At 42.7% G+C, this 11,806-nt stretch overlaps 1 protein-coding gene across 5 annotated transcripts in view; it reads right to left on the bottom strand.

The window, feature by feature from the left end:
• Positions 1–285: 285 nt before the first annotated feature.
• Positions 286–11,806, bottom strand: part of FARS2 (phenylalanyl-tRNA synthetase 2, mitochondrial) — a 249,509-nt gene continuing 237,988 nt past the window's right edge. For all 5 annotated transcript variants that reach the window (XM_037381746.1, XM_037381745.1, XM_037381744.1 and 2 more), the window contains one exon: positions 286–602. In XM_037381746.1, coding sequence (XP_037237643.1) covers positions 464–602 — 139 coding nt within the window. In that variant the 3' untranslated portion in view covers positions 286–463. The remainder of the gene's footprint in view (positions 603–11,806) is intronic.

Below are 11,806 nucleotides of genomic sequence, written 5' to 3'. Positions count from 1 at the left end.
GAAGGTTTCTTGAAGCAAACCCTGACATTTCTTACTTAAAAAAGAGAGGGATGGGGTTTTCTTCCCTGAGATAATCTGTGTCTCTGATTTGCTTCACTTGTTACACGGACAGAAGATCCTGTCAACACAGAAATAATGCCAAATATTTACAGTCTAATGGAACCCAGGGACCAATTAACAACACAGAAAACCACCAGGCAGTGTATTTCTTATTGTAACAGGAGGGTAATCTTACGTTACTGCTGTTTCCCCATTTCTTAAAATAAAGCGCCGGCTCTTTGTCAATGATTTCTCAGTAGTAATGTTTATTATCTGGTAGTTTTACCATAGCCCATTTATCAATCGTTTTCCATGTGCTTGGGTCAGTCACAAAACCTCTCTCTTTACTTGTACCCCCCAACTCCAGAAAGAAAAAAAAACCCAAATCAAACCCAACTGCCATTAGGGCTTCAGATCAGTGATGCTAGAACCTGCCCTCAACCCCAAGTTCTCGAACTGCTGATTCTTCAATAGCTTGATGAATGCGATGCACCTCGTCCTGCGTTAAAGTCCTCTCTGGGTGGCGGTAAATGATACGGTAGCAATGGCTGACCTTCTTTGTCCTACAAAATATAAACCAGAAGAGGACTCATAAATATACGTGCCTACAAATGCAAATACATGAGGCCAAACACTTACCCTCTGGATCATTTTTTATTTGTGGTCTAATTTTGTTCCTGTTGCTTGAAAATCACCTTAATGCTAAAACACACTGTCCGGAGAGGTGGGACTGAGCTGAATTTTAATTACGGCAGAGGACTTTGCTGAAGTCCACCCTATATCTCAACTCGTACTGAGGTGTGGTAGCTTCTTACCAGACCAAACAAGCCCAGGAGGAGGGCTATGCTAACACCGTGGAACTGCTGCTGACACCACAGCTCTCCCATTTTGGTGCTCATGAGGCTACCTTGAGGGAGCATTGTGCACACATACCCCCCACAGACCAGCGGGGCTGGTGGCAATGGGCATAAGGAAAATACCATCCAGCCTCTGCACACTGGAGAGCACTATGTTGCTAGCTAATGCAGAGCATCTCACAAGCCTCGCCACCCAGGCTCCAGCCCGAGGGAGGACACCAAACACACAGCTGCAAAGGAGAGTAAAGCGTTTATTTTTCAATTCAGGCAACGACTTTGCCTTCACTGGAAATAAGAAACAGGGGCAAAACGCATCTAAATATCCATTTGTGGGAGAAGGACAGGGATGCAGGATGAGGGTGGCCGTCACTCCCAAAGCTGAATGGCTGCACCTGGGCATCGGCCACGCTGCCACCGAGGTGTGGGAGCAGCCCAGCAAACCTGGGAAGAAACGAGGGAAGACATGACAGCAGGCACACATGGCAAAATTTCTCACACCTTGCTATGGAAAGGAAAAGACAAAACAGAACAGGGAAAAGGAACAGAGAAAAGGGAATGATGGGTTACAAAAATATTTCAGAGTTGCTGAGTTAGGCAAAGACAAATTAAAGCAAACCCAGGAGCAAACCGGTAAGTTGAATATCGAGCAAAAAATCCTGCTCTCCATCAAAACCAGGCTGGAGTACACAGCTCTTGCAAGGGCATCTCTACAATGGCAGTGCTTGTATTACTGAATTGAAATGGCACTTGTGGCACCCTTTTTATTTTTAGTTTCAAATGGAACCCATACAACTTCTTCTTTCAAAGGTAAACACACTTCAGTGAAAAAAAGAAAATCTGAGGGGAAGAACAATGGGAAACCAGAGATCAAGTACTAGACAGAAGGATCTCCCAGACTGGCAGAAGTCGGCATTTAATGGCACACAAAGGCATTTCACAAGCTGCAGGTCATCTCTCTCCTGAAAGCTGTTTCATGTTAGAAACCATGCTTATTATGACTATTAGACTAAAATTCAGGTTATATGTGCTCATACACAAAGATAACTCTCAAGATACTCATTTCAACCTCAAATCCTACTAGAAATCGGTGCAGGAAGTTTTTATTTCAGAATTGCTATTTGATACCAACTTTGTCCCACCACACATGGGGGGGAGGCTTGCCCTCCTCCCACTGGCAGTTTACAACAAAAAGGTTATTTCAAATTAAAGATTCCTCCTCCTTTCTTGTGTGCTTTGACGATAAAGGAAGTTAAATCTGACTAGCATAGGAAAGGGCAAACTGCATTATCATAAAGTGTTAAGCTGACTGCAGTTCGTTAAAAACCAGCTAAGAGCCTTCCCCGGGTGCAGGTTAAACGCTGTAGAACAGTGATCTTTGAGAAAAGAGGTGGAGGTGTAACGATGAGGAAGGTGTTGCTCTGTTCTGCTCCACTGCTGCAAAGCAGTCAAAAGGACAGACCTGGGAGAAGCAAGTAAATGGAATCACAAGGGTTTGGCCAGATGCTACACTGTAAGAAGGACATTTAAGTAAGAGAGCAGGATCATGAATTTGGGCTCAACAGAAACACTTGTAAAACCAAGCTGGCAAATACCATTACAGCTGGTAGTAGTTCAGCTTTTAATGGAGCTCCAGCAATCACCTGATTGAAAACATTTGCAAATCGCTTTGGCTGAAAATCTATTTAGATGTTCAGTCAGAGGCTTGATCCTGAAGTCTTGTACATACCGGGAATATATCCCATGATGGAAAACTCATTACCACCATTTAATGTGATGTAAGCAGACGTTTGCTTAATGTGTGTAAGCTGCTACAGCACTTTCTTCACTGGTCATGGTTAACTGAAGGTAACGATTTCTCTTGACCTACGTGTTTATGTATCCCCCTCCCTCCATCCCAGCAAGCAGTTCATTCTAAGGCAAATTAAATAGGTCAGAATAGGACGCAATAGTTTCTTGTGGGTGTTGTGGAAAACCAGCATCTTTAGGAAGCATTTAAATTAGGAAAGGGTAGAGGTCTTACAGAGCAGCACTGGACTACAGCTGTTAGCTGCAGCTGAAGTTAAAGCATTGGTGCAGGAGAAATAAAACAGGGGTTGCACTAAGTGTAATTAATCTAATTTTAATTATAGCCAAAAAATGATGGATCTACTAATACATATGGCTGGCTAGACATAACTCACATGGTTGGTATATTACATTTTTCTCCCATCTTTTAGATAGGTTTATTTGCATCTTTGTTACTAATTGCAAGGAGTATAATGTTTCAGTGCTATTTCAATAAAGGATACACTGCAAGTTTCAAAACCTTTGTTTTCATAGTAGTATTGGCTAACTTTTCAAGGAAGATGGGGAAGAGTACTTCTTGGCTTTCCCCCCTGCTTAATACTTACCCCCCTGCCCCCAAATAAAATACTAAGACAATGCGATTAATCACTGCCATCAGCTGCAACTGAAAACAATTACTGGCAGCAAATAATACACATTTGCCGATTCCCTTTCTTGCTTTCCTTTTGTTCGGCAGCATCACAGAGAATTTGCCTACCTTAAAGATGGCTGTGCTAATGCATAATGACCTCTCTGCTGCATGTCATGCTGCAGCCCGATGATACAGAAGCCGTAGCTCTCTATCCTCAGCAACAGAAAATTTGAGGCCAACACCTAGAACAGCAGTTTCACCAGGTGAAAAAAAAAAAAAAGAAGCTTAACAGTGAGTGCATTGGGCTTTATTTACCTAAACTGCACCACCAGACAAGTCCATGCAGTTCGCAGTCACGCGGGCTCCTCTCCCATTAGGCTTCAGCTGATCTTAGTGTCACCAGCCTCCTCTGCACCAGCCTGCGGCTCTCAGGTAATGAAACAGTGAACACAGTGAAGCACTGCTCAAAGGGAAAAGGAAGACCGGGGTTTATTCTGACACCGCATGAGGAAACAAGGTACAGTCTGTGAACAAACACTGGAGTGCAACAATGCCTAATGCTCTTTCATACATTTTTTGGAGGAAAGAGCTTTGCCTCGTGATTTTCAGGAATTGGCATGTAGCCGCCTCCAAGTGCTAGGGACCTGCTCAGTGCTGCGTCAGAGCCGCTGCATGGGGCCAACCTGAAGGCCAGTGTATATATTCCGATATTTCAACCTGATATGTGAACAGGGCAAGAAATTAAGGGGCCTTAGTCTGCCACTAGTCTAAAAAAAACAAACATGAGAGCAATTTGACACTGGGACCAGGGCTAGAACGAAAGGGTATGTTAGGCGATAAAAATGAGTACCTGTGTGTTAGCTTTCCCTGCATGGAGGTCCACTGAAGGATGCTTTAAAAACAAATTGGTGTTGCAGTTTGACCCCAGCTAGCAACTAAGTGCCACACAGCTGCTCACTCCCCCAGCCGTGGAATGGGGGAGAGAATCACAAAAGTCAGAAAACTCACAGGTTGGGATAAAGGCAGTTTAACAGGCAAAGCAAAAGCCGTGCACACAAGCAAAGCAAACCAAGGAGCTCATTCACCGCTGCCCATGGGTGAATTCAGCCATCCCCAGGGAAGCTGGGCTCCATCACGTGTGATGGGTACTTGGGAGGGCAAATGCCATCACTCTGAATGTGTCCCCCTCATTCCTTCTTCTTCCCTCCATTTTATATGCTGGGCATGATGCCTCATGGTCTGGAATACCCCTTTGGTCAGCTGGGGTCAGCCGTCCCAGCTGTGTCCCCTCCCCACTCCTCCTGCCCCCCAGCCTGCTCGCTGGTGGGGTGGGGTGAGGGGCAGCAAAGGCCTTGGCTCCGTGTCAGCGCTGCTCTGAACAGCGAAAACATCCCCGTGTTACCAATAACACACTGTTCCCAGCACAAATCCAAAGCATAGCCCCATACTAGCCACTGTGAGGAAAATTAACTCTATCCCAGCCAAAGCCAGCACACTTGGCTAGAAAACTGATCCCAGAAGCTACCAACAGCAGAACACCTAAACACACCGGGAAGCCTGTCTCACGTTAGATAAGACTAAGACACAGGCTCATTTCATAACCAAAATGTTGCTTAAAGAGTAAGTGCCTGGTACTGGCATTTGTCTCATCCACATGTAATACTGTGCCAAGAACGAAAATTTCTCCATCCTGTACTTGAAGGGGGAGATAAAAGGGGCAGCAGTGAGTGGGGAAAAGACCCACGTTTTAACTGTGTACTACCTTCCATCCATCTTAACCAAAGCACAGAAGCACAGAGACTTCTGTAGGGAGGTTATTACTGTGGTGAGGGCAACACAGAACCAGACATTGCTCTAGAAAAATGGATTTACTTTGAGGAACAGAAAAGCAGAGATGACAATCTCCCACAGCACCAAGGAGTGAAAAAAGTACCATATCTTTTGTACTCTGAGCAGTGCACCGAGCAGTACTACTCACCACCGTATCTATATTGCACCTTTTCCTACAGAATACTGTTTTAAATGAAAGATCTCTCATTTAAAATGAAAAGAGATTGTAGACAGGTGATGGCTGGTCTCTTCTCCCAGATAACAAGCGAGAGGACAAAAGGAAACGGCCTCAAGTTGTGCCAGGGGAGGTTTAGGTTGGATATTAGGAAAAATTCCTTCATTGAAAGGGTGGTCAAGCACTGGACAGGCTGCCCAGGGAAGTGGTGGAATCACTATCCCTGGAGATATTTAAAAAAACATGTAGATGCAGTGCTTAGGGACATGGTTTAGTGATGGACTTGGCAGTCCTGGGTTAATGGTTGGACTTAATGATCTTAAAGTTTTTTTCCAGCCTAAATGTTTCTATGATCTACGCACATGGTAATGCAAGTATTTGAGATTATTTTCTCTCTGTTAAGTGAGTCATGTTAAATAGGTTCTTTGAGGGTCTCCCAATTCCTGCCACAGCAGTTTGTATCCCATATCCCCCCCAAAGATTCATCACGTAATTGCCTCACATAAACCTTCACACAGTACTCAGTGACCACTACAGGCTTCACAGAGATCATGTCATGCTCTGAGTATGCACGGAATGATCTTAGGGAAAAGAAAGCCTTGTTTTGTTTGCAACAATGTCCTGAAAGGGATGATGATGGGAAGAAATGAAAATACTGTCTCATGTTACTAGCATCATAGCTGCCAAGCCGTGCGGAGAGCACAGCTTTGGTTTTGCTTTGTGGCTCCAACAGTTCCAGAATGGTTCATGTTGTGATGGGGAGGAATATGAAACTGCAAGAAGACAACAACAATGACGTAATTACCTTTTCCCTTTTGTTTCATGCTTTCAAACCACATCTACCACTATGACAGTAGGTACAACTGCTAAATGTCCTACTATAAATTTTAAATTGACAAATAGCACTCTTTTCTGGGAACCACATCATGGAAAATGGCAAAAGGCTTGTGCTATATACCTTACTGTCAATGGCAAATAATTCAATTACCATGGTGATATGCACGTAAAATATAGCAGTAATTCTCTGAACAAAGGCCCTTCCCAAAGATGCATTCTCATCAGTCCTTTCAAATGCTAATACTCCATTTCTCTAGAAAAGCGTATTGCATACAACAGCATATTTTAAAAAATGGACATGTTTTTGTTTAAGGTGATTTTGATGCTCATCAAAGGCACTAGAGCACCTCCAGCAGAAAGAATTGTTTCAGACCCACAGAAAACAGGCAATAGTAATTTCTGTTGCAATCTTTTCCAGCTGACACCTGGCAGAAGGATGGTTCAGCTTCAAAGATGGTTCAGATCAACATAACCATGTTGAGACTGTCAACATTATTTGACCTCAGTGGATTTTTCCGGTGGCCACTTTAAAAGAGGTGCATGTTCACTGACAGACAGCTGGACCGATATATTGTTCTTCTCTTTCACAAATGGAGACCTAATGGACTTTTTGCTCTTTTTTAATTGGACTTGGTGAAACCTGTATCTGAATAACACACCCTGAACCTGCTTGGCCTTTTCATTATTTCTTTCTTTCTTTAATATTAATTCCATTTTAAGCTTTTCTCTTAATGTAGAAAAAAAAAGTCAAAATTCTGTTAATAGCCAGCTTACTGAGAGAGATAAAGAGCATGGTATGGGATGCAGTGGCAGTTAAGATAATGGAAGATAGATGAAAAATGAAAGCACTTGGAAACTTTTCAGCTTCTCAGTCACTGAGACACTGTTAAATAGCCATAAATAGGATCTAAGACATTGTCAAGTATCCAAAAACACTGGGCTGGTTAAAAAGTTTTGATCCCGATTTTCCTTTTCTACCTAAATCTACCACCTATCTTCTTCCAAACAGATATATACTAAAAAAAAAATATAAAAAAAAATTCATAAGCATCACCTGAAAGGTAAGTCTCCTGGCTGTCAGATAGACTCACTAACTGTTTAGTGAAACAATTCAAGCAATTACTTTTGTTTGGCCCCCAACAGCTTTTTCTCATTTCAACAGACCACCTCGGTTTGGTGCCACATGCCAGCGAAGGAACAACTAGTGTGAGCAGCACAGGGCTCTCTTCTGCCCAGCTCCCAAGCAGAGGGAACTCTTGCAAATAGACCAAGCTACAGAAGAATCTGAGTGAGTATTTCCCTCGTGCACTGCTACAGTCACCTCAGTAACCAGCCAACGACAGTCACCCCATTTCAGATCCAAGCACTTCCCATTAAAAAGCTCTTAAGCCTCACAGCATCAAAATTAATGGAATCCATTACATGCAAGCAACAATGAAATATCACTAGGGTGAAGAGTAAGGAGAAAAATATCCTCCTCCATTATACCAAAATAAAATCCAAAGTCCCCACGGGATAAGCTAACTGTAACCTAGACTTTTGCTGCCACAGAAGGCCAGAAAAAAAACCTGCAAAGACTTGGGGTGTGGGATTATGTTTTTTTCTCATTTTCATTTTTAATACAATGACTCACTGATTCCTTGAAGAAGGCAGCGATCAATGGTTGTAAAGCAGGTATGAAACCAGTTCTCAAGGGGATGGATTCCAGCATCAGTGATGACTGCTTGTCCTCCAGTCTCCTTCTCTTAGGGAAAATCATCAAGCACAGGTGACAAAATTCCCATCATATCTGATCTATGCCAATACTGAGGAATCCATTCCACACGGACTTAAACTTGGATGTGCCTGAGAGCTATGGCTCTTGTAAGACCAACTTTGTGCTCTCAGTTCACACTGGGCCTCCCCATTTTTCAGGGGTTCACCACTCCACGTAGTAAGTCAGTTCAAAATCCTGCTCTAAATCCAAGAAGATGCAAGAGTAGGCTAGAGGAAAAATATCTTCAGGACTTGTCTTGCTGTCAGCATAGCAATCCTGGAGCACTCACCATGCCAGATAGATGCAACATTATGCACTTGTAATGGAATGCCTCTCTCAACTTACCAAGGCGGAGCCTTGCAGGAATAAAAAAAACAGCCGTGCCATGGGCATGCCCACAAAATCAGAACATGTGCAAGCCTGTGAGGCTCTGGATAGGGTAGGAAAACCTACTTTTTCTTCAGGATTATCACTATGACCGATACAAGGCCTGCACAGGTGGAATAGAGATAGGAAAAAGACAACTTTTTTATACACACACACACACACACACATACAAAATCCAATTAAATAACTTCTACCCATTGCGGTGCCAAACGAGAGAAGGTTGTTTGGTAAAATACTTGAGACAATTGTATGTCTAAACATAGAGAAATAATTGGATGCTGAAAGTAAGAGAAAAAATGATAGTCTCAGCATCAGACAGGATCGAATACTTGTTCTGTGTACAGCATAGGGTTTTATTTCACTTCACTTTCCCTGGGTTTGACTGAAAAGGTGCCATGTCAAATGCTTTTCAAAGCCTAATCATGTTTTCACCAAAACAAAATGCAAGGGGTAACATTTTTTGTTATCTGTTGTTTAAAAATTGACCACTAGAGGCTTAAACATTCTCCAACCCAGCAAACAAAAGAACAAAATAACTCAGTTTGGATATTGTGTCTCACGGGAACTGCCACCTAAGCTCCTTACTTTCTCCTTTCCCGTGTAGCTCAGAACCCATGGCAGGACTACATTTCCCATGACAGGCCAAGGCAAAAAATTCCTATGATGGATCTCCTCTCTCTGGAAAAGAAACTTGGCTGCCATAGCTAATGAGGAATCAGAGCACACTGAGGAGAGCAGAAGCATGCGATACCTGGAAGTCTGGCAGCTGAAGCATTTTGGCTACTAGCCAGAAAATTCTTCCAGTAAAATTTACATTTTCAGTGAGCAAAACCACACCAAATCAATATATTTTCTGTCATTGCTGGCTCTCCCGCTTTCTCCACATTTCTCTTGACCTCCTAAATCCTAGTAATTTAGTGATAGAATGAGGCAGCTCTGGCAGCAACAGGCTCTGTGGGTCTGGCAGAACTTCATGACTTAGATACCTCATCCACAACCCCTTGTGCCCTTCCAGGGCAACTGGCTAGTACAGGAGCGGGTCAGAGACACCATCTATTTGCAAAGAGTAACTCTGGAAGACACAGGGTGTTTGTAGAGTTGCTGTGCTTCTTGTGTGAAGCCATTATATTCATCTCCCTGTGAGCACAGCATACAAGTAGAGCATGTGGAAGAGGTTCTGGCCCTACTTCTGTCAAACAGCAACATTAATGATTCCATCACTGGTCATTAGCCACAACAGTATCGCTCTAAAGTTTCCAACCATTGACAACTGAAATGCCACCTGGAAGCACTTAAGAGTGACAACCTATCTCAATAATGTGAACAAATCCAACACGAGAGGTGAATGTGGACTCTTTCACATGCTATCTAAAATATTTATAGTAAAAATGTTGTGTGATACCTCTTCAGTTCTTCTGAGTGAAAGATCAAAGAAGAGAAGTATAAATATTTAGCAGTTTTTTCCCCCAACTAGATGTTAATACTAAAGGCTACAAAAAGTATTACTAAAAATAACATTGCTGTCAAATTAAAACATATTTCATAATTGACTAAAGAGGGAATATATATGAGAATTTAAAACAATTAATTCTCCTATGAAATGAAGATGGATGGGAGTGACAGCTGGTTCAGAGGTACCTTCACCGAGTACTAGCAGAAATCAGGGTCTACAAAGTTAGATGGCATACAAGTGCACGGGCAGGACTGAATGCAATTTCAGACACTTGGATAGATTTCATGTCTGAGATTGCTGGGTTTGTCCTCACCATGCCCAGGAGCTACGTGTTTAAGCTCCCTTTACACTTGCTGAGAGTTGAGGTAAAGAGAAACACGGCTCTGGACTCAGATCAAGAACCTATATGATCTTTCCAAGGTCACATAGCGAATTAATGAGGGGGCGGACGGACGGACCTGGGTAAATGCAGACACAGACCCTTTGAGATACCCTTCTTTCAAGTTACTCTCTCTCACACACAACACACACACACACGTCCAGTCACCCTTCTTTTCTGCAAATTGTACAGCAGCCCTGAAAACAAAGCAGGCTATGGCAGGAAAATCATATGCATATACTCATCTCACATACAATGGACAGGGCAGGGAAAAGTGCAGAGCCAACATCAGGATAACCAAAGGTGCTGTTTGTTAAGTGACAAACTAATCCCAAATAAGAAGAAAACAGGATGGGGAGAAAAAGAAGGGAGCAGGAAGAGATAACAGACCAGAAGACGGGAGGGACTTCAAAACTGAAAGAAGCAGTTAAAAGAAATCACTGTCCTTTTTTGCATAAAAGCAACAGACATTAAAAGCGCCTGCTCTCCCGGGCAGCCTGCAGGGCTAGAAAGTGACTTACAAACATTGGTACCTACGTCTACAAATATAGGGGGGTTCTCAGTGGGGCTGCTTACAGTATGTGTTAAAGCCGGTGAGAATTCTGCAGCTGCTTGCACAATTAAGTGTTGTTTACAATCTCCTTCCAGTCCATCCATTGTTCTTCCTCTCAGAATTGTCAGGTTTTACTAAGCTTATTCTGGCTAACTGGATTTGTTTTGGAGATGCAGAAATTCCCCACTTTCCCTCCCTAAGGGTAGCATGGTTCCACACAGACAGTCACAAGAAACCTGTTGTCATTGCTTTTCTGACAGTTGCTGCCTTGGGAAGACAACACGGAAAAAGTCCCCAAAGTAAGCATAACTACTGGCCAGCAAATTAAACTACTGTTAGCACACAGGAAAACTGGCTGTTAAACATTTCTCTTGCTGGATCGTGTTTGCACAAGTAATACATTAGGACCATGATGACAGACAAAGAGCCTGTGTCTTGTAGGTGAGGCTTGCCTGATTGTTTTGAATATAACAGTGGGGAAAATGTCACAGCACCATTGAAACTAGCCAAATGATGACAACATATACCAATCAGGCACACTGGCCAGAATGTTTACAGCTGTCAAAATGAGCATTAGTTTGGAAAATTGACTGCCATGTTTGGCGTGTTGCCCCCTTAATATTATGGGTACTCTTTATGAAAAGACAAATGAAAAGAAAAATGTAAATGTGATAGGATGTATGCACAGTGGATGCCTCCTGTGGTAAGTTGATAGGAGCATCATACATTTAAACACCATGTGGGCACGAAGACTAAAAGGTCAGGGCACAAAATAAGATGCATCATCCTGTAAGTACAATGAAATTATTGGTCTGCCCCTCAATAAAGGAAATAAAGCCAAGGAGATATTACACTAGGAAGATCAAAATACCATTTTTGCTAAGACTTCACTAAAAAAGGCCAAGTGATCCTCCCACTAGAGCAGGAATTAATACCAGCAAAGGAGGGATAAGATTTCAGCTCAGAATGGGGAATACGCAGGGAGCACTAGAGTAAATCAAATATTCTCGAATTGTCCAAGAGATGAACTTTGCCCTAAGATACTTTAGGAATGAGCAGAAGAAATCTCAGAGCTGTTATCAGTTGCCTTTGAGAGTTCATGGAGGACAAGTAGGGTACCAAAT

Source organism: Falco rusticolus, chromosome 3 (genome assembly GCF_015220075.1).
Source record: "Falco rusticolus isolate bFalRus1 chromosome 3, bFalRus1.pri, whole genome shotgun sequence".
In the NCBI taxonomy this organism is placed as follows: domain Eukaryota; kingdom Metazoa; phylum Chordata; class Aves; order Falconiformes; family Falconidae; genus Falco; species Falco rusticolus.
Note: the sequence above shows the minus strand (reverse complement) of the source record. Positions and strands in the feature narration are given on the sequence as shown.